This window comes from Sus scrofa, chromosome 3, assembly GCF_054392235.1.
Source record: "Sus scrofa isolate SSC_HxYL_T2T_F1_AM1 chromosome 3, Sscrofa_HxYL_maternal_Yorkshire_Landrace_v2.0, whole genome shotgun sequence".
Classification (NCBI taxonomy): domain Eukaryota; kingdom Metazoa; phylum Chordata; class Mammalia; order Artiodactyla; family Suidae; genus Sus; species Sus scrofa.
This window is the reverse complement of record NC_139385.1, coordinates 85,098,670-85,121,766: the sequence shown is the minus strand read 5'-3', so window position 1 is coordinate 85,121,766 and position 23,097 is coordinate 85,098,670. Positions and strand designations below refer to the sequence as shown.

Here is a 23,097-nt window from a genome sequence, read left to right as displayed (position 1 = left end):
TACGGTGTGACATTTCCCCCTGCCCCCCGGAGCTGGAGCCCCATCTCTCTGTAGGGCCATGGGCATTTCTGAGCTTTAGGACCTTCTGGTGGTACAGGGGCCCCAGAAATTTTATAGGTCTTGTGTGTCTTGGCAGTGGATCACAAGAAAGTGTAAAAGCAAGCAGATCAAGCCCCTGCCCTAGATTCGACTCGTGCGGCTTTACCACAGGCAGATGCTTTCTCAGCTACTGACACTTGGCAGATTCACAGGCCTTCTAAAGAAGAATCTGCTAAAAGTGAAGTCCAGCTTGAAATCAACTTTTTTTCATGAAGCCTTTGTAACCAAATGTGAATTTTTCCACATTTCTCCTCAATCAAAAGAAAGTCACTAGAAATCGCACTATTTCAAGAAAGGCATAAATAACAGCATTGTGCTGCTGGAAGGCAGAGAAGATGCTTCGTTTGGTGTGATAACAGGGAGATTCAACAATCCTGGTTTCTGGGTTAGCAAAAAGCATCTTTCCAACACAAGAAGGCTTCAAGCCATTTCTGCGTTTCCACTCCTCACTAGGGCCATTCAGTGGGGATCTGTTAACCAGTTAGTTGCCGTTCTTGAAACAGACACACATAGCATGCATGACTCAAGAAACAACAGATGATGACTTTACCAATTACAGCGTCAGAAGTGCTACCAAAAGGGTCTGTCATAGGCAAGAGGTCAGGGAGCAGAAGAGAAGTGTCAGGAGATTTGAGTCCTTCAATTAGTTTTTCTAGGTTGGGCAGGGAGGTAAAGAGAGAGTAAAAATGCAATGAGATATTAAAGTAAGCTGATCATTTGCCATTTTCTATGCAAATGCATTTTAGGGGTCAAAATTTTATACAGATTCATCATCAAAACCAAATATTGCGAGTATCTTACAGCAAACGGGCTTTCAAAGTACCAAGTTTAAAAAGGATGATTTCCCCAAATGATGTGGTCACTTGCTAAGGCATTCAAGATGCTGCCCTAAGTTTATTTTAAAATTTGAAGTGTCATTTATACCGAGTAAAAGTCACCAATTTTAAGTGTACCCTTGATGAATTCTGAATGTACACAGAACCACCACTGAAATAATGAGGTAGAACATTTCCATCAGCCCAGAGAGGAGCTTTGACCTCCTCTCCAGCAAACATCTTCCTCTCACCCCCGGACCATGGCAATGACTCATGGAGATGACGCCTCTGTTTTCTGTCCTTACCATAGCTTTGCCTTTCCCACCATCTCCTACAGAGCATGTAGTCTTTTGTGATGACCTTCATTTAGCATAATGCTTTCGAGAGCCCTCCATATGGTGGCATATATTGGCAGTTTGTTTTATTGCTGAGTAGTATTCCACTGTATGAGAGCACTATATTTTGTTGATTCATTCATCAGCAGACAGACAATTGGTTGTTTCCAGCTTTTAGCTATTAAAAATGAAGCTGCCATACACATGCGCCTCTAAGTCTTTGTGTACTCATATCTCTTCCTGGGCTCGGTTTTGACTCTCTCTGTTTTTGACTTGCACTGAAAAATAGTTTATAACTTAACCCAGAGAAGCAATGAAACCATACCTAAGTTAACGTCAATAGTCGTCTGCTGTCTGCCAATGGAGAGCTTGTGACACTACTTGTGTTCTTATTATTACACTGTCAAATCTCACAAAATTCACTTAAGCCTGCAGATGGATTACTTTTGCTGTCTTTTGGCTAAGAAACAATAGGACATTGGAAGCCACCGGATTTGTCACACCTGATAACTTAAATGTGTGTAACATGTGCACATCAAGGTTCCTTCCCAAACAATTTCTTTAGCCTGATCCATCGACAACTCTCTACCTTGAACTTATTAAAAATAGAGCATTAACGAGACACAAAACAATGAATCATAGACTCATACAGAAAGAGGGAATTAACAGCTCATACTTCCTTTTACTTACTAAGAGACTGAGGCCACCAAAATTCCATAACATGCCTAGTTAAAGGCGTGTCACCAATACTTTTTCTTTTCTTTTTTCTTTTTAGGGCTGCACCTGCAGCATATGGAAGTTTCCAGACTACAGGTCGAATTGGAGCTGTAGCTGCCGGCCTATGCCACAGCCACAGTAACAGGGGATCTGAGGCGGGTCTCTGACCTCACCATTGGTCATGGCAACGCTGGATCCTTAACTGACTGAGCAAGGCCAGGAACTGAACCCGCATCCTCACAGATACTAGTCAGGTTTGTTAACCGCTGAGCCATGACTCGAACTCCCACTAATGCTTTTTCTATCATAGAAATAAATTGCCACTAAGAAAAAACTAAAATCAAAATGTTTGAGAAAGAGAAGTGACTTAAAGTTCAAGGATGTGTATACAATATTTCAATGAATCTGTATTCTTTCAGGCTATCAAATCAAGATAAGCAAAAACCAAAACCGACAGTCATTGAGGGACAGAAACCACACTTGAGGCGATCTGTAATTTAGGTGATCTATAACTACGCAGATGAAACAAAACAATGGATTCTAGTGTCTTGGCAAGATAGTTTGCTTTGGTACGATTAACACACTGCAGAGAAAGATATTTTTAGATGTGAAACTGATTTACCATCTTTGAATGCATAGCATGCAGGTATCTTTGAATTAAATAACACAATGCTACATTTCTCATTTACAATGAAGAAAGGAAGGGAAAAAAGCAGCCTCTCAGCAGCAGGGAAAAACCTCAGGGTTCTAACCAAGAAGGGAAGTGTAGTATCATGAGTATTAATCTTGAACTGTATATGACATTGTAGGAAAAGACGTTTAAAATATCTTTGGCAATTTTCAGCATACTGGCAAAAGTAAGATGGTTTTCCCCAAAAGTCTAGTTTTTCATTATTCTGAACACTAGCTTTTGTTTTATTCCCCTTGGAAAGCTGCTTTCGGTTAAAAAAAAAAAAAAAAAAAAAAGCAATTATTTGCTGCTTTCACTTGTAGCACTTAGATTTTTGCAAACTTGTGACCCACTGGATGAAAAGGAAAGAGCCCAGATTACTCAGCTTTCATACAGCAGTTTGCTTTGGCCTCTCCAGTGACCGGCTGAGACCTTGGGGCAGTCCTTAAACTTCTGCAAAATGGAGACACCTCCTCCCAATCTTTTTATAGCAGTCACTGGAGCATCACCTCTAAGCCTTTCCTCACCCTCCCTGCCACATCAGGAACTTTCTGTTTTCATTTATCTTGCAGCCCTGACGGCAGGAAAGGTATCATCTTAATTTCTGTGTCCCAGGACTCAGATCCCACTCCTCTGTCATATCTCTGCCTTTTGGCTTCACTGGGGAGGTGGAGACAACAGCGGAATAAACCGCAAAAACCAGGTCCTTCAACAAGAATTTAATTCTTTTATTAGCCATTAGCCAAAAGCACGAGAGGGTAAAAAGTATGTGTGTGCATGTGTGCGTGTTGCACGGTGAGATGGAATGGGTTGGGGACAGGGTAAACTGCCAAACCTAGGGAGACTACTTTTCTGACCAAACCTCAAAGTAACAGGCTGTTCATGTAGATAATCTGTACGGGTGCTGCTGCTTAGGGTATTCAAATATTGGAACTGGGGGAAGGATCAGAGTCATACCAGGCAGAAAAGTAGGAGGGAAAGGCCAGGGCCACAGCCTGAGTAAGGTAGACAGCGTGCTCCTGTGGCCTCTTTTACCCCCAGTGCTCCTGCAGCCAGAAAAGGCTCTCCTTTACTCAGTGTCAACCCCAGGGGTTATTCTAACAATGGGGGTCATTTGCATTTGTAAAGTTCAATGTCAAACACTACTGATACAGTTGAGGAGAATGGACACCAGAGACCATGAGAGTATGTGACTTGCCCAAAGTCAAAGATGGGACAGAGTAGAGCCTTGACTTGACTTCAAAGTTCCCTTCACATGTTGCCTACAGGGTCTGCCTAGCTCCATAACCAGAGGAAGAAGGGATTTTGCACAGACAGGGTTCCGTGCATGATGGTCAAGTTATAAAAGACATGTTAATGCTGGAAGGAACTTCAGATCTTGTCCAATTAGCCTTCTCACTTACAGAGGAAGAAACAGCTCCAGAATAGTGAGGCTACCTGGCTAAGCTCTTAGAGCAAGTAAGCCTCAGAGCTAGCCAGGACTAGGACCTAGATTGTCTATGTTCTAGAGAGTCATTCTTGTGGTTTAACTAAGGCTTTGATTGCTTTAAAGTGTACAGACTCTTAGAAGATAAATTTAAAGCTCTTATTGGTCATTTTTGGTCACTGGAAATAAGAATTTGAGAACCGGGAGTTCCCGTCGTGGCGCAGTGGTTAACGAATCCGACTAGGAACCATGAGGTTGTGAGTTCAGACCCTGGCCTTGCTCAGTGGGTTAAGGATCGGTGCTGCCGTGAGCTGTGGTGTAGGTCGCAGATGTGGCTCGGATCCCGTGTCGCTGTGGCTGTGGCACAGGCAGGCGGCTACAGCTCTGATTCAACCCCTAGCCTGAGAACCTCCATATGCCATGGGAGCAGCCCAAGAAATGGCAAAAAGACAAAAAAAAAAAAAAAAAAAAAAGAATTTGAGAACCGATTGTATTTGGAAGATAAAAGAAAGGCTACAGGAGGCTGACAATCTATAAATCACAGCCCAGAGGACTCATAGGTGCATAAAGGTCTGGCCTCGAGAGCCTTCATTTTATGAAATCTCGCTCTTCTCTTACATCTTTTTTTTTTGTCTTTTTAGGGCCACACCCATGGCATATGGAGGTTCCCAGGCTACAGGTCTAATTGGAGCTACAGCTGCCATGCCTACACCACGGCCACAGCAACAAAGGATCCGAGCTGTGTCTGCAGCCTACCCCACAGCTCACGGCAACGCCAGATCCTTAACCCACTGAGCAAGGCCAGGGATTGAACCTGCAACCTCATGGTTCCTAGTCAGATTCGTTTCCTTTGGGCCATGTCGGGAACGTCTCCTCTCTCACATCTTTTATAAAAACACTCTGAGGCCATGTATCATGATGCAGGGCGGGAAAGAGCAGAAGAGAGGGTGGGGGAATTTAGGAAACTGCACCAGAAGTGTTCTTTATGATCTAAAACCTTGATCAAGCTCCATCTACACTGGCATATGATGACTTGTTGCTATCTAACAAACGAAGACTTTTAAAATTTCTACTTGAATCATGGGAAATGGCTTCTCTGGATGCAACCCCCTCCTCGCCCCCCCATCTTCTGGGACAGTTCATACCTGAAATGTAAAGACTCAGACGCTACTTCTCAATTATATAAAGTGACAGGTCAGTGAAACCCAAAAATAATTCACAAACAGGACTTTGCTATAATTTAATCACCCTAAGAAACATTTTACAAGAATTTTCCAACTCCTTTGTGTTAGAATCACAAGTCCCTGACCACACCATATTCCAGAATATGTGAAAAGCAGCGGATGATTCTGGATAGAAGAACATGGCCCAGTTTTGTATCAGTTCCTAGGCTGACTCTGATATTTTTAGAATGGCTTCAGATCCTAAATGTGTTGGGGGGAGAAGGGAGAAGATTCTTGGATTTGGGGAGGGCATTATTCATTTATTTGATCTTTTATTGTGATGTTGTACATTTTCAGCTGGGGTCTGCAAAATCCCCCGAAGTAAATAAGCAACACTAAAGAGTCCAAGAGCTTGAATTTAAGTTAGTTGCCCAACTTTTTCCTAAGTGCCAGTTTTTTAACCTGTCAATAGAGCTAAGAACTACTTTAAAGGGTGGTTAGGATTAAATGGGCGTATTTATCAGAATTTGTGTGTCGTGTGCACACACACATGCGCACAGGTATAAACTGAAGTGCTTAGTACATAAAAGAGGATTAACATCTCTTTTAAGTAAGAAAACTAGATGAGGAGGTCACCATGCCACAGATATATGAGATTACAATAGTGAAAACAGGTGAAGTTCTAGATATTACTCAAATGCCTGAGTATGAGAAGAGAATAAACAGAATTCCTTGAATAAAGTGAAGTGAGCTGCAGCAGGCAGCTTGGTCTAGGAGAGAGGAAGAAAAGGTACTGAGAACCAGGGGATCTGGGTTCTCTATTAAGTTTGTGTGGCACTCTGGGCAAGTCACTGTCTCTCTCTGGACGTAAGTTTCCTTACTGATAGAATGAAGATAATCTTAAAGATCTTATCCACTTCTATTTTTTATGTTTTATTTTTATTTTTTGTCTTTTTGCCATTTCTTGGGCCACTCCCGTGGCATATGGTGGTTCCCAGGCTAGGGGTCGAATCAGAGCTGTAGCCACCGGCCTACACCACAGCCACAGCAACATGGGATCTGAGCCTCGTCTGCAACCTACACCACAGCTCATGGCAATGCTGGATCCTTAACTCACTGAGCAAGGCCAGGGATAGAACCCGCAACCTCATGGTTCCTAGTCGGATTCGTTAACCACTGAGCCATGACAGGAGCTCCAAGATCTTATCCACTTCTAAAAGTTCAATCACACAACAAGAAGGCGAAAACAGGAAGGAGAAACTAGTTGCTTAGAAGATGGACTGCCTAAGAAATCACTGGAGCTCTGAAGTGGTAATAAAGGCAGGGAAGGGACACTTGGAGGGCTCTTCGGTGACATGGACAGCAGCTAAAATGAGTGGCCCCAAGGTGGCAGGTTTCAGGAAATGCAGAGAGCTGACTCAACGTGCTGTTCAATGTGCTGACTCTGCACAGACATGCACAGCCAGAAAAACAGGGTGAGGAGATGGGGGAACAGCTGAGCTCGCTCCTCATTTGCAAAAAGAACGAACTTCAATTGTCTTTTACCTTATTATGAAAACAATGCATGTTTATTGTATAGTTTGGGAAAATACAGAGAAGATAAAGGGGAAAAGTAAAACTACCCATGATTTCACTTGTAATGATAGATATCCACTACTGAATTTTTAATGAAAACTCTTCCAGGCTTTTCCTATAAACTCTGATCATTCAAAAATTATTTAAGCATATTCATGTTTTCTTAGAATAACTTAGAATTGCTAAATCAAGAAGTAAAATCTTTTTTGTTTGTTTGTTTTTTCAGGGCCACACCCACAGCATATGAAGGTTCCAGGCTAGGGGTCGAATCGGAGCTGCAGCCGCCGGCCTACGCCACAGCCACAGCAACTCAGGATCCGATCCACGTCTGTGACCTACACCAGAGCTCATGGCAACACCGGATTGAACCTGCTAGTTAGATTAGTTTCCACTGAACCACAATGGGAACTCCCAAGAAGTAAAATCTTAAAAGGCCACATTATCCTCCCTGAAAGCTGCACTACCTGTTATTCCCACCAGCAGGATCTGAGTGTGTCCATTTTTTGACACTTTCACCAAGGCTGAGGTGGTGGTGTTTTTCCCCTTTACCAATCTGACAGCAGAAGTTGCACTACCTCCTTGCTTCCTAACTGATACTTCTTGGGTTCATCTTGATGGGTAAACTTTCAAAAAATTATTTAGTGGCTAATTCCTATTTTGTCTTTTATGAGTTGTCTGCGCATATATTTCTGTGGGTGGTATTTCCGTATCACATTTCTAGCACTAAAATCAGGTCTTTCTCAAGTGTCTAGGTTTCCCAAATAAAAGTGGGTCAGGTTAAGAGTTTGGAAAAGTGCTGAAATCATGGTTAAAAGACTAAGAAGGAGTTCCCCCTGTGGCACAGTATGTTAAGAACCTGACTGCAGTGGCTTGGGTTGCTGCAGAGGTATGGGTTTCACCCCCCACACCACGCAGTGGATTTAAGGATCTGGCATTGCCACAGCTGCAGCTTGGATTTAATCCCTGGCCTGGGAACTTCATTATGCCACTGGTGAGGCCATTAAAAAAAAAAAAAAAAAAAAGACTGAGAAGGTGGACCCCTGAAGGAAAATGGATGCAGAATTCGTGAGCCTGGACAGTGGAAACGAGGAGTAATTTTAAAGGAGAGGACTGTTAATAATTTGAAAAGGAGGGGGAAAGTGAGGGAAAGGGTCTTCTGAGCACCTCCCCTCTCCTATTAAACTGAAGTCAGAGGGGAAGAGAGCAGGAGGCAGCTGCTGGAGTTGAGGTAGGAATGAATCCAATTCAGATTCATATGCCTCTCTCTCAGGACATGGTTACTGAAAACATGAAGAAGGCAATAAATCTTCATAAACCAGTCTAAGGTTAGCTAATCAGAACCACTTCTGGGCATGAGCTGGGATATACTGCAAGTTGTGAGCTTTCTCTCTTTTATACATCACAAGTGAGGAGATATCTATGGATAGAGGCTAAGACGTCTGCGGCCCTGCTCCAGGCCCATTCCAGCCCTAATTAAGAATATGACCATGAGGAGATAGCAGAGTGAACTAACAAGCGTGGAAGAGCCAGATGCAAGCCACATCCAAAAAGATGATTTGGCTGCTATAGCAGTGTGGCTTTGGAAATTTACATCTTGTCTGACTTGGGGGTGTAAGCCCTGAAGTCTTGTAACAGGAGATGCTGTTTTTAAAACTTAGTCACCCTAAATAGCTCCTCTCACTGAGAAACCAGATACTCAACCATCTGTGACATGTGCAAGTTGGAAGCAGAAGTCCACCACCATGACCCATTCCAAGTCCACTTTAGAGACCCGAATCTGTGGGAGGGTAAACGTTCCAGAGTAAAGACACATACTCTGATCAACCTTGGACTTTTTGACAAGACAGCAGGTAGAAGTAAGGAAGATGCCAAGCAAACAGCTCTGAGAGGAATGCCTATCTTGACAACAAGCCACTAAGAAAATACGGCTTCTCCTGCCCACTTGTCAAGAGAAGACAGAGTGCCATAAACCAAGAAGCGCTTCTTTAAAAAAAACTGCTAATTCTAGGAAGTGGCACTTATGGGGCAACTAATACATTCTTGCTTAGTCTTGTGGAACACTGATGTTGAAAGGTCGGTATAAGGGGTTGCTATAAAAATCTTTCCCTCAAACTCTTGAGCAATGCTGGAGGGAATGCAAGAAGGTGTAGTCATTGTGGAAAATAGTACAGCAGTTCCTCAAAAAATTAAAAATAGAGTTACCATAGGACTCAGTAATTCTATTTCTGGGTATATACCCCAAAGAGTCTTGAGTCTTGTAGACATATTTGTACACTCATGTTCATAGAAGAATTATTCACAATAGCCAAAAGATAGAAGCAACCCATGTGTCAAACGACAAATGGATGGATAAACAAAGTGTGGAATATACATACAATAGAATACTATTTGGCCTAAAAAAGAAAGGAAATTCTGACATATGCTACTACATGAATCAATCATGAAGACATTATGTTCAGTGAAATGAGCCAGTCACAAAAAGACAACTTATATGAGGTAAGAGGACTCAAATTCACAGAGACAGAAAGGTGAATGGTGGTTGCCATGGGGCTGGGGGGGGAGGGAGGAATGGAGAGTTATTGTTTAATAGGTAAAGAGTTTCAGTTTTGCAAGATGAAAAAAGGTTCTGTGGATGGATGGGGATGATGGTTGTAACCAATATGAATGGACCTAATGCCAGTGAATTGTCCATTTTAAAATGATAAATTCTGTGTTATGTATACTTTACTATTTAATCATTTTCAAAAATGATTAAATCTTGCCACCAATTTTCAGAGGAAATTTTTCAATCTTCTCTACCGTATTTTAAAACTCTGGTACCACCTATAGCTTATCTGTTCCCTAATGTAAATAAAAGGCAAAATAAATGAATACACAGCATAGACGCATCAGGGAAATACTCTGTGCCCCTGGAGCTAGTTTCATGTGGCAGCTCTGTGAGCACTCAAACCAATGATCAGGCTGTAATTTTTTTTTTTAATGCCAGATTTTTCTAAGAAAATTTGTTTTACGAGTCTGGAAAACAAAAATGCTCCTTAAAAAACAAAGAGAAGAAAAGAAAGGAAAAACAGCGAGTTCCCATGGTGCCTCAATGGACACCAATCTGACTAGTATCCATGAGGACAGAGGTTGATTCCTGGCCTCGCTCAGTGGGTTAAGGATCCGGCGTTGCCATGAGCTGTGGTGTAGGTCACAGACTTGGCTTGGATCCTGCGTTGCTGTGGCTGTGGCGTAGGCCAGCGGCTACAGCTCAGATTCAACCCCTAGCCTGGGAACCTTCATGTGCCATGAGTGCGGCCCTAATAAGATTAAAAAAAAAAAGAAGAAAAGAAAAACAAATCCAATTACCCAGTGCCCCTTCACTCATAGTTTAACAATCACTAATATAAAAGAAATATACTTTAATGGTTCACAATTGTGCAAAGGTCATAGGTTATAAGTGCAAATTTAATTTCTGTAAGAGAAAAATAATCATTGCTAAAGATTTTTTGATAACTAGGACTGCCCCACTGGGAGTAAGGGCCTGGAAGTAAAGCTGTTACAGCACTTCCTATCTTATATTTTTTTTTTTTTTTTGTCTTTTTTTTTTTTTTGCTATTTCTTGGGCCGCTCCCGCGGCATATGGAGGTTCCCAGGCTAGGGGTCGAATCGGAGCTGTAGCCACTGGCCTACACCAGAGCCACAGCAACGTGGGATCCGAGCCGCGTCTGCAACCTACACCACAGCTCACGGCAACGCTGGATCGTTAACCCACTGAGCAAGGGCAGGGACCGAACCCGCAACCTCATGGTTCCCAGTCGGATTCGTTAACCACTGCGCCACCACGGGAACTCCCCTATCTTATATTAATTTAAGGTCACGAAGCAATGTCAAATATGTGATTTCACCTAAGCCGCAAAAGCCACTCTATAAGGTAGGTTCTACTATCGCCAATTCTGAGGAGGAGAAGGACACAGTGATTAAGTATCTTGACCAAAATCACCTTTCTGCTAAGTGGCTAGAACCAAGGTCTTACAAGTTCAAATCCATTCTTGTATTCCCCTAAACCTTAAATTTAGCTCTCTAGTCATAGGCTTTATTGATCCGGGATCTGCCCCAAACGACGACTTGCTGCTTGGGGCTGTGAGCATGAGGAGGGAGGAGCACCACCATGGGAGCACCGAGGCCTCACTTCCTCGCTCATGAAAAGAGAGATCACTCCACATACCCACCGGTTAGCATTATTGGTGGGATCAAAGGAAATTACATACGAAAATACTTAAAAGGCATAAAATAAAATGTTAAGTCCTAGAGAATTCTCTGGAGGGCCGGTGGCTAGAACTCGGCACTTTCACCACTGTGGCCTGGGTTCAATCCCTGGTCTGGGAACTGAGATCCCACATGAAGCTGCTGCATGCTGTGGCAAAAAAAAAAAAAAAATTAAGTCCTAAGAGGCAGAGTTGTCAGGAGACTAAGGTTCCCTGATTCTTACCATCGGGAAGGCTGAGTGTGGGAGGGAAGTGTGGATGCAAAACCAGCCAATTGGCATACCTAACTGGTATCCACCATGGGAGGAGAGAGTGACACACTGCTTCCTTTGGAGAGCAGGTGACAGTCTGCCAAGGGCACCAGAGACACTTGGTACTCTCAGCCCTCTCCTCACTCAGGCATTTCCAGATGCTAAGGAAAGATATAGGGATAAAGGAGCTATGTAACTGAATGTGCTATAGGTTGGGCATTAAAACAAAAATAATCAGACACAGTGGCAACATGCCATACTTGGCCTCAATTCTGGAGAAAATCATGAAAGGATGGAGCTGAAGGATCTGCCACTGAGCTAGCTACTACTTTCATCCCAGGCTTTGGCAGCCTCCTGACACTGTGGGCTGTGCCTTTGTTTATACCCTGTTAAAGAGCAGGGAGGAGGCCTGGCTGGGGGTTGGTAGAGGCACAGATGGAAAGCTACGGAGCTGGCGTTTGGGGACAGAAATGGAGGGTAATGGGGCCGGCAAAAGTATTCCAGCCTTAGGCTTTATTTATTCATCTAATCTGTAAATACTCATTGAAGGCCGGCTATGCCCCGCAGTGTTCTCAGCACTGGCAGTACACTGGTAAATAAGACCGAAAAGGTCCCTCCCTCAGGACACTAGCATTGTGCTGGGGAGAGGCAGTGAACAAGTAAGAACAGACAAGGTCACAGTGAGTGCCATGAAGACAAAAGCCAAGGGGCGTGAGGGAGAGTGCCCATGGGACCTCATCGGGCCTCTCTGAGAAGATGTCATCAAGCTGCGACCTCGATGTCAAATGACAGGACCGAAAAGCTTTCCAGGCCGAGTACCTGAAAGTGCAAAGGCCCTGAGGTGGGAAGAAGCTTACCCTATAGGAGGAAAGACTGAAGGGAAGATGGCTATGAGGTTAGAGGGGTAGCCAAGGACCAGGTTAGTCAGGGCCTTGTAGGAATGTTAAGAAGCCTGGATTTTGTGCTCAGTGATTTGAGAATTCAGTGGAGTGCAAAGGCAGTCTGATTTACGCTTTCATCCTCTGGCTTGTATGAAGAGGCCAACCTTCCAGCTTCGACAGCCCACAGGCTACGGGGGAAGAGCAAGGCAAGAACCCTATGGGGTGACAAAAGGAGAATGCCTCAATAATCCCTTGTCCTTGTCTGATTCTACAAAAGGGAGGGCAAAGAGGCCAGGGGGCCCAGCTCGAGTTGGTAGCCCATCCTTCCTAGCGAGCCTTCTGCTTAAAACTGGCCTGTCCTGGCACTTGCCAGGCACACCTGAAGGATGCAAGAGGGAAAAGACCTCTGTTTGAAATCTTTCCTCTCCTTTAACTACCTGTACTGAATCAGCCTTAGTGATTTTAGGTATTTCTGATCTACCTGCAGGTCTGACAAGCTACAAAGTTGCACAATACTACCTGATCAAGGGAACTTTTTGCCTCCTCCTCAAAAGGGTCAACAAACTACCTAAAGTAATAACAACTGTCTTGGGAACCTAGCTGCCGCCTGTCTGAGTACACTGAGGATGTGAACATCACAATCGCTTCTGATCTTGAGGGGGTCAATCAAATAAATCCTTTTGACATCCTGGGAGAGAAGAAAAACTAAGCAGATTCTTTCAGTTTACGACTAAGAAATCAGCAGGAGGAAGAATGGGAAAAAAGGAAAAACTATTAGAAGAAACATGACTGCCAGCTGCTTCTAAGGAACTGGATCTATTTGCTTTTTCAAAGACACTGATAAAGGAGAGAAAGGGCAGCTTGGTTTCTTTTCCTTACATTATGCTTTCCTTCCCCCAAAATGATGGGAGGGGAGCGCCAAGAGAAATCTTTGGCATTCATGCACCCCAAATGGAAAGCATCTAATTACAGTTTCCACCAGACTACACTAACCATTTCTTACTTTTTTTTTTTTTTTTTTTTTTTTTTTTGGCTGCTTACTTAAAAATCAGTACATGGCAGACCTTTGGGAAGATGAGAACTCACATGGCCCTAACTTACTTCAGTGATGGAGACTTGCACCCAGACAGTGGACGTTAGGTCTCCTGATTCGCATTGTCTATCAACTTTTATTATGGATTTTATCTTGTAAAAATAAAAGCACATTATAGCACAACAGGAACAAGAAGTCACTCATAATCCAATCACTGTATAATATTATTAGCATTTTGTTCCTTCTATCATATGCTTATAGGTTCTTCCCACATTGGTTTTGTTTGGTTGTTGTCTTTTTAGGGCCAGCCCACAGCATATAGAGATTCCCAGGCTAGGGGTGGAACTGGAGCTGCAGCTGCCAGTGTACACCACAGCTACAGCAACATGAGATCCAAGCCATGTCTGTGACCTCCACCACAGCTCACGGCAATGCCGGATCCTTAACCCACCGAGCGAGGCCAGGGATCGAACCTGCGTCCTCATGAATGCTAGTCAGATTCATTTCCACTGAGCCACGCTGGGAACTCCCCACCACCATTGTTATAATCATATTGGGCTGATGTTCCTTGCAATATATAGGCCCTTCGCATTTCCATTTATGCAGTTTAGGATATGAAACTTAACACTGATGTGATGTGGAATACAATCAGGTATAATTGAGCTGAATTTATTATCTTTGCTAATAAGGACTAGCTTTCCTAGAGAATTTTGCCCCTCTTCTTGAGACACAATAAAAATATACAACAGCACCTATTATTAGGCCTTGGAATTCAGATCCTATTCACGGAGTGTTTAAAACAGAGCTCTCAAGAGACCCTGGGATGTAACTTAACTTAGGATCAGTTTTATTCACCTACCTGGTGCATCAGGTACTTGAAGAGGAATGAAAGGATCAGATACACTTAGAAGAGGAAGGCTAGAATCCACAGCCTGCCCACCCTTCCTTTTTTCAGCTGGAGTCGGTTGGAGGGGAAGGAAGGGTCAAAGAGAGAAAAGAGAAAAGCAGAAAACATCAAGTAAATCTGGAGGTATTTACCATCTATTAATCCAACTCAAATTATAGAGTAAGTCTAAACTTAGAGGCAGAATAAAGAGGGGTGACTGGATTAAAGTGTGTATGAGATGTACGATCTGGTCCCTGCAACACACTCTAAGATGCAATTAATGTTAAAATAACGCAGGCGTACATCTAAAATTTGACTTCTTCCTTCAATACTGCAGTCTATAGTGATCTCTTTCAGAATTCCTATAGCGATTACTCTCCATATCACACATTTTGATACGTAAACAAACCCTGTCTACTTTGTAATCTAGAATATGAGTGTAAGTACTTGCTATGTACCCAATACCCTATTGAGGTCCTTTAGAAACTGAGTCCTATTCTATCACCAAATGTCTAATGCACTGGTAAGCAGACAGAAAGAGACAGAAAGAGATTTCTTGCCTACTGTAAGGTTAGACAAGCCCTAATCTCCGGACTACATCTAACATACCATTGGCATTCATGCCATTTTTGGCAAACTTACAGATTTGCAGAAATCTATGCACTTATGGAATATCAAAGCTTGAAGGGATCTCAGGATTTTCTAGTCCCACTTCCTTATTTTCCAGAAAAGAAAATGAAGCCCAGGCATTAAGAGACTAGCAGAGGTCCACGAGCAGACCCCAAGTCTCCTGGTGCCTATTCTGTCATTGTTTTTTCTTTTTTTTTTTTTTTTTTTGGTCTTTTGTCTTTTTTTGTTGTTGTTGTTGTTGTTGCTATTTCTTGGGCCGCTCCCGCGGCATATGGAGGTTCCCAGGCTAGGGGTCGAATTGGAGCTGTAGCCACCGGCCTACGCCAGAGCCACAGCAACGCGGGATCCGAGCCGCGTCTGCAACCTACACCACAGCTCACGGGCAACGCCGGATCGTTAACCCACTGAGCAAGGGCAGGGACCAAACCCGCAACCTCATGGTTCCTAGTCGGATTTGTTAACCACTGCGCCACGACGGGAACTCCTGTTTTTTCTTTTTACGCCTGCACTGGCAGCATATGGAAGTTCCTGGGCCAGGGACCGAATGTGAGCCCAGCTCAGACTCTTAACCCACAGATCAGACTCTGCACCCCAGTAGGAACTCCAACCACTCTTGACCTTGCATTTTACTATTTAAGTTGTTCCTGAATTAACATTCAATTTAGGCTTTTATAAAGTGGATTTTTAAAGAACTTTTTGTCTTCAAATAATTATAGAATCACAGAAGTTAGAGTATACAGAGCCCTGTGGACCCTTCAACCAAATTCCCCCAACGGTGAGTTCCTATTCAACTGCAGTATGATACCACTGAGAGTGGTGCAATTCTGGTAACTAACCTCTATTCAGTTTTCACCAGCTTTCACACATACTCATTGGTGTGTGTGCGTGTGTGTGTGCGTGTGCGTGTGTACATGTCTTTGCAATTTGATCCTACATATAAATTAGCCTAACCACCACAACGTTGATCCAAAACTATTCCACCCAACAAAAGACCTCCCTTGCTGTACTCCTTCAAAGTTACACCCACTCCTTGCTCCATAATTTTGTCATTTTGAAATTAAAATGGGCTTTTAATTCAGTTTTTTTTAAAGGTAGATGGAAAAAGAGAAGGGTAAAATCAGTGCTCTTAAGTCTCTGAAATATTTTAAAATGAGACACAGCAGAATATTTTAAAAGAAAAAGAACAAATTATGAAACTGAATATATAGCATAATTCATTTCTGAAAAAAATATGTATGCAGAAAAAAATTATGGACATAAATATTGTAAAGTGTTAGCAATGCTTTCCTCTTGGAGCGGGGTCCTGAGTTTTTTTAATCTCGTTTCTTTGGCGTTTTAATCATTTTTCCAAATTTCCATAAATGAATGTGTGTAATTTATCAACAGAAACATTTTAAATAAAGAAGCACAATGCCAAGTTATAATCATCTGCCTATTCCCCCTCCAATGTATGGACAGAGTGTGCTACCCTGAACTTTGTACAAATGGGGACACACTAATTTCTGGGATCTAGATATAATTTTCATTCATTTGTAAAGAATGAGATCTGTTCCTCATTCACACCACAAATACAAATGAAAGGAAAATACCAAATGTTCACAGAAAAATGCTGGATAAAATGAGGAAAATAGGAAGATGTCTTATAACGTTTAGCTTGGTTTCACTGATTTAAAAGGTTTCTGAGATGTGTTTACGACCACAGCTTCTGGGCTGGGCTGCCCAGGTACAGTCTCTATTCTGTCCTTCTCCAGCTATGACCTTGGGCAGGTCCCTTAGCCTCTCATGGGCTGTTGTGAGGGACACCTGGAGAAAAAGTATATAAAAGCACTGACCCTCTGGGCTTAGTGTGTAGCATGTACTCAACATATGTTCACTGTTACCATCATAACTTTACTCAAATATGTGTTTGTAAATGGTTGGACCTTTAAGGTCTTTAAAAAACACTGCTATTTATAGCCTTCAAAGTAAGCATGAAGGGAAGAGGCAAAAACAAAAGCAACCCCCTCCCCCCAAAAAAATACCCCCAAACCAACCCAGCTCTGTAAAAAAATACTTCACACAGACAAATAACAAAACAGAAGATGTGTGATAAGTAAGAATTAGACACTAAAACTGGAAGGGGATAGAAAATGATTAGGGACCTTTGTCATTAACCTTGGTGAATCCAAGATCCTATTCTTCAGCAAAAAGCAACTCCTTTCATTCATTCAACAAATGTATACTGAGCCAAGCACCGTACACATTTGTTGGGACAGTGTACAGTGCTTGGCTTTGCTGGGATTCAGCAGCAAAGAAGACCTTTCTAGTGCTTGTTGCATGACCTCCTTTCCAGGGAAACTATATCCTACCCAGCACCATAACTGGTCATCATTGCGATGTTTTATCTCAAGGACAATGACCAATGCTTTATACAATTGGTGTATTTAGTCAACTATGTGGCATATCAAACTTTAAGCACCTGGAGTCAGATCAAACTATCAACAAATTTTAAAATTATATAGTCCAGGCAACAAAGCTAAAAATGAAAAATAACAAAAGCTTTTTAACTATTTAATATTAAAAAGCACTCCTTCCAAATAACTCCAATGCCTACTCTAACATATTAATAAAAAGAACATCACATGAAGACTTATGGAGTATGGTTAAAATTTGTTTTTTTCTTAAAGGGAAACACGCTATTAGAAAGCACTCTCAATGACAGTGCAATCCTCAAAGGTTGCGGTAGGGCAGGCAGTTGCGAGGAGAAAAGAGAATAGTGGATTATCTGGAGATTATAATTAGCTTTCCTCACCACTCTCATGCTGGTTGAAAATCTCTGTCATATTGAGAGAAAAACTCTTAAATACTTTCATTATTTTTTTTAAAGAATTAAATTTTTTACCATGTGTTCTTGATATAATGAACCTAAGAAAACCAGGGAACTGTAATTTTTTAAAAAGGCAAAAGTTAGAGAATTAGAAGATAGAAGCATAGGAGAGTTTGTAAAGCTGTCTTTGAAAGATAATAAAGCAGCAAATCCCTAGCCAGAGTTCCCAAGAGAAACACAAAAATACATACAATTAAATTGATGTATGCAAAGAAAATACTACAAAAGAGTTAAATGTATCCTTCTATATTATTTAAAACATTTTAAAACCACAGATGATTTTCTAGGAAAATAATACTAAATTAGCCTTTTCTTCTTCTTCTTCTTTTTAGGGCCACACGTGCGGCACATGGAAGTTCCCTGCCTATGCCATAGCTTTTTGTTTTTTAATGTGCCTTATTATGAGGTACAAACCTGAGAGAGGAAGTTCTAGAGCCAGACAGTTGGTGTCCCAGCTCTGCCGCTTACTAGCTATGTAATCCTGGGAAAGAGATTTGTCTGTGCTCAGTCATCTCAAGCATAACTGATGTTATGTGAGGATGACGTGGCAATCTCGGAGCATTGTTGAGAGGGTCAGAAGAGATAATATTTGTGTAGGACAAGTGACAAACTGCGGAAAATGTTTACAATATACGAAACTTCAAGAGCTCTTACGTATTATAAGAACAAAACAAACACAGAATGTTTAAAAAAATGGATATGAACAATACAAATCCCAAAAGAAATAAAAACGGTCAGTAAATAATGTCCTCTGCCTATAGCCTCTGAGCTGGTCTGGATGGGGAATTGAGGGAAAATTACTCTCATTCACTGTCTTTTGTTTCTTTTTTTTTTTTTTCCCCCCATGCCAGCAGCTTGCAGAAACTCCTGGACCAGCGATAGAACTTGAGTCACAGCAGTGACAACACCAAATCCTTAACCACTAGGCCACCAGGGAACTCCAAATAAGTTGGATTTTTTTTTCTCATTCACTGCTTATCGAAATAAAATTTGTATAGCATTCTTAGAGGGCAATTAGGAAATATGCACCAAAAACCTTAAATATACATTATCTTTAGATTTAGCAAATAATCTCATAGAAGTTATCTTAAATAAATTGTAAATGAGGAGTTCTTGTTGTGGTGCATTGGAAACAAATCCGACTGGGAACCATGAGGTTGCGGGTTCAATCCCTGGCCTCACTCAGAGGGTTAAGGATCCAGTGCTGCTGTGAGCTGTGGCGTAGGTCGCAGATATGGCTCGGATCTCACATTGCTGTGGCTGTGGTGCAGGCCGGCGGCTGTAGCTCTGATTCGACCGCTAGCCTGGGAACTTCCACATGCCTCAGGTGTGGCCCTAAAAAGCAAAAAAAAAAAAAAAAAAAAAAAAATTGTGTTGTGGATTAATATTTAGTGACAATGGAAAACTATTAATTTTCATAGAATGTCTGCAAAATGAATAACAAACTGGGCAACAGAAAGCTCCTCCATAATACCCCAAAGTAAAAACCACACAGGCCATATTACCACAATGAAATTAAAATATATCGTAAGTAACTCTTGGGTAAAGAAATCAAAACTAAAATTTAAAAACATTTAGAAAACAGCAAGAATAAAACATCATTACATATCAAATATTATGGAATAATAGCTAAAATTCTTATCAGAAATAAATGTATGAGGTTAGAAAAACTACTCACATACCTAAAGAAAGCAGGAAATTAATCAATATAATTAAAAAGATCAATTTGGAAGGTTATCAAATTCTATATATCCACAGAAAACATACTCAAAACCTCACATTCATTGCTGAGGAATTTATAACAGTAAAACACTGACTTCAAATAAATGTCTAAAAAAGAAGCACTTGGTACCCTGGGTTTTTTTGACCTTTTGTTAAAATTAGTGGTTTTAATATTAAAAATACTGATTTTTAATATGGAAAATAAAAGCATTTAATATCTCTTAAAAAAAAAAAGAAGCACTTGGTTAAATACATTAGGCTATCTCCATATAGAGGAATTTAATGTAGATATTTTAAAAGTTATATTTGAGGAGCTTCTTTAGTGACGTGGGAGGAAACATGCCAAATTTTGTGAGTAAAAAAATTAAGCTTTAAAATATGACTATAAAGATGCAGATTAGAGTCATACAGTGAGGCTTAAAATTGTGTACAAAATTGTGGTCACATGTATTTTTGTAAAGGAGAAGATTTGTAACTTTCCTTAGATTCACAAAGATATCTGTGACCCTAAAAAGGTTAAATGCCATTAACAAACACCAAAATGGTATCATGGTGCTAATTTCTCAGGGGTAAGATCAAGAGGTTTTAACTTTCTTCTCTATGCTTTTCTTTACATTACTAAGTAAGTACACTATTTATTAATAAAAGGGAAATTTGGTTTTTATGATTACTTCTAGGATTTTTTTTTTATGGTCTCCCTCTCCCCATAAGCACACACACCCAAACACTCACATGCCCCAAAACACAGTATAGTAGAGTCTCAAACACAGAGCCACATCTAATTCTTGGAATTCTGCAAGTTATTCCAAAGAACTTAAGCAACTACAAGAGAGTGATATTCCTGAAATTTGGAAATATTTGCTTAAAAACATGTTTGTGGACTTGAGAGAAGAAATCCTGTGTATTACTGCCAGATCATCTTGCTATTCTAATTCAAAGTGATTCTAGATCTTGTTTTTTATTCCTTTTTATAGAAAATCTTCTGAATACAGGAAAATATATTACCACTAGGCTCTGAAGCTCTTGCATGCTAGGGTTATCTGTGGACTGGACACCAGTGTGAGGGTGACAAGAGTAAGTCTTGTGTTTCAGGTGTTAGTCATACTAACCAGTTCCAGCAGCAAATGAGGAAGCAGCAAAAGCATCACCCTGGGTTGGTTGAAAGCCTGGAATCAAACTCTCGGCTGAGCCACCAAGCTTCTCAGGATGTTTGCCTGGAGGAACAAAACACGACTCAGTGCATTCCAGCAGAATCCCAAGATACACACACATGCTGGAGGTGAAGGGCTCCTCCAAACTGACATCTAGGTGTGACCCCTTTTTTTTCGTTTTTGTCTTTTTAGGGCTGCACCTTTGCCACATGGAAGTTCCCAGGCTAGGGGTTGAATTGGAGCTGTAGCCACTGGCCACTGCCATGCCAGATCTTAGCTGCGTTTGCGACCTATACCACGGCTCTTGGCAACGCCGGGTCCTTAACTCACTGAGCGAGGCCAGGAATTGAACCCACATCCTTATGGATACTAGTGGGGTTATCAATGAGCCACAACGGGAATGCCTAGGCTTGACTCCTTTTATGCTTTGTGGCAACACCTTGGCTAGTCAAAGGTCCTTGTCTAATCACTGCAGTAACTGAGAAACAGCTGAGGAAAGAAAGGAAGTCTAAAGCCCTAGAGTTCAAGCATGTTATTCAGAGCAGAATGCCTCCAGCCTTCACTTTATCTCTACAGAATTCTAATGAGTTTGAGGATCTGTCGTCCATGCAGTTAAGAGAGCAAACGAGAAGAGAGATGGCAGTGGTGAGATGCTATAAGGGATGGGCACAGTGATAATGGCTTAATGTAAAAACCAAGAACAAGAAGAGAGACAGGAAATCATTAAAAATAGGCATAAGGGGAGTTCCCGTCGTGGCGCAGTGGTTAACGAATCCGACTGGGAACCATGAGGTTGCGGGTTCGGTCCCTGCCCTTGCTCAGTGGGTTAAGGATCCGGCGTTGCCGTGAGCTGTGGTGTAGGTTGCAGACACGGCTTGGATCCTGCGTTGCTGTGGCTCTGGCGTAGGCCGGTGGCTACAGCTCCGATTCAACCCCTAGCCTGGGAACCTCCATATGCCGCGGGAGTGGCCCAAGAAATAGCAACAACAACAACGACAAAAGACCAAAAAAAAAAAAAAAAAAAAAAAAAGGCATAAGAATTGAAAAACTTGGGCATCACTTAATTGAGTGCAAAGTACTAATTTTCAATGGTCCATGAAGGTATTTCTGTTTATAGTCTAGAACAGTAACTGGTACACATAACAAAGTGAAAGGGATGTCAAAGAAAGTTAAAACCCATGCCCAATGAAGATTAAAAAAAAAAAAAAGGCAAGAAAGTATGTGGATTTTTAAAAGACATCTATAAAATAATAAAGCTAAACGTTTGGTCAAAGTTCCTATCAGTCACTCTGTTCTGAATGTTCCTTTACCCTGTGCTTTGGTCTATACCAAAACTGTAACATATTCTTTTTTTTTTTTCTTTTTGTCTTTTTGCCATTTCTAGAGCCGCTCCTTCGGCCTATGGAGGTTGCCAGGCTAGGGGTCTAATCGGAGCTGTAGCCGCCGGCCTACACCAGGGCCACAGCAAGGGAGCCAAGCCGCATCTGCAACCTACACCACAGCTCACGGCAACGCCGGATCCTTAACCCACTGAGCAAGGCCAGGGATCGAACCTGCAACCTCCTGGTTCCTAGTCAGATTCGTTAACCACTGCCATGACGGGAACTCCTACCATATTCTGAGCTGTGTCATACCGAAGAATTTTCCTAGGGTGTGTGCCCGGGAAAGCGTATCCTGCCTTCCAAATCAGACTGTGGGTTTGGGGGGCAGAAATGGTACCTTCTATTTATGGTCAGCCAGTAGTACCAGAGAATTCTGATCACAAAGACTCAGTGTCAACACGCGGGTGCACTCTCATGGGTAAGCAGTTATGACTTGCTGGGATAACAAACCCACCCAGGACAAGGTACCCCCCCGATTCCTGAAGGTGCTTGACACTGTCATCCTCTAGGCAACCAAGTCTTCCCTAAGGTTTCCCACTCTCCTTGCTGCCCCTTAGACCAGGGTTTCCCGAGGATGGAAAGACTCTGGTGCTCTAGGAAAAATACACACTGACTTGTGCACATACTTCAAAACCGAGTCTCTGAAAGAAAAGAAAGACCCGAGCCTTTACCTTTACATGGGTATCCCTCTAGTATTAAGGGTCAATAATCCCAAAAAGATACCAGTTGCTCACCTTCCCCCAGCTTGGCAAAGTCCTTGTTTAGCAGTTCTTCAGCTGTGAGTTTGGAGAAATTGTCGTCGTCAAAGGGGTTCCACGTAGAACCTTCTGAAGGATTATAAACGTTTTGCTGGGAGGCCCGAGGGGAGCCTGAAGGAGTGGTGGTTGCAGACCTAGGTAGGTTCCCACCCCCACGAAATAAAAAGACATATAAAGGTTGAAAAGGGTCAACCTATTTTCTCTGTGTTTCAAGATCAAGTTATTTTCTGAACCAAAACATTATTTTCCTCAGTACTTTTCTCAAAGGGCTTTCCATGGCAGTGGAAAAGTTTCCACAGACACCCTTTCCAGTGTGTGAAACAAATGCCTCCCTTTTTTCATGATTTGCTATTTCCCACTACTTCTTTCATCTTTTGCTCAGATTTTTGGTCTCATCAGTTTTTTTCAGTTCAGGATCCCAAAGCAACCTGCTCCTGGGCACATGCATCCTGTAGTGACGGCTGTAACATTCGCAACAACGGGCCCTAGA

At 42.0% G+C, this 23,097-nt stretch overlaps 1 protein-coding gene across 26 annotated transcripts in view; it reads right to left on the bottom strand.

Moving 5' to 3' along the window:
- AAK1 (AP2 associated kinase 1) overlaps positions 1 to 23,097 on the bottom strand; it is a 177,584-nt gene that overhangs the window by 21,363 nt on the left and 133,124 nt on the right. For 8 of the 26 annotated variants that reach the window (XM_085019007.1, XM_085019011.1, XM_085019017.1 and 5 more), the window contains exons 15-18: positions 22,584 to 22,741; positions 20,426 to 20,530; positions 14,072 to 14,167; positions 650 to 751 (exon numbers count right to left, since the gene is read on the bottom strand). In XM_085019007.1, coding sequence (XP_084875133.1) covers positions 650 to 751; positions 14,072 to 14,167; positions 20,426 to 20,530; positions 22,584 to 22,741 — 461 coding nt within the window. The remainder of the gene's footprint in view (positions 1 to 649; positions 752 to 14,071; positions 14,168 to 20,425; positions 20,531 to 22,583; positions 22,742 to 23,097) is intronic. The other 18 variants (XM_085019009.1, XM_085019015.1, XM_085019021.1 and 15 more) reach the window with 3 other exon arrangements.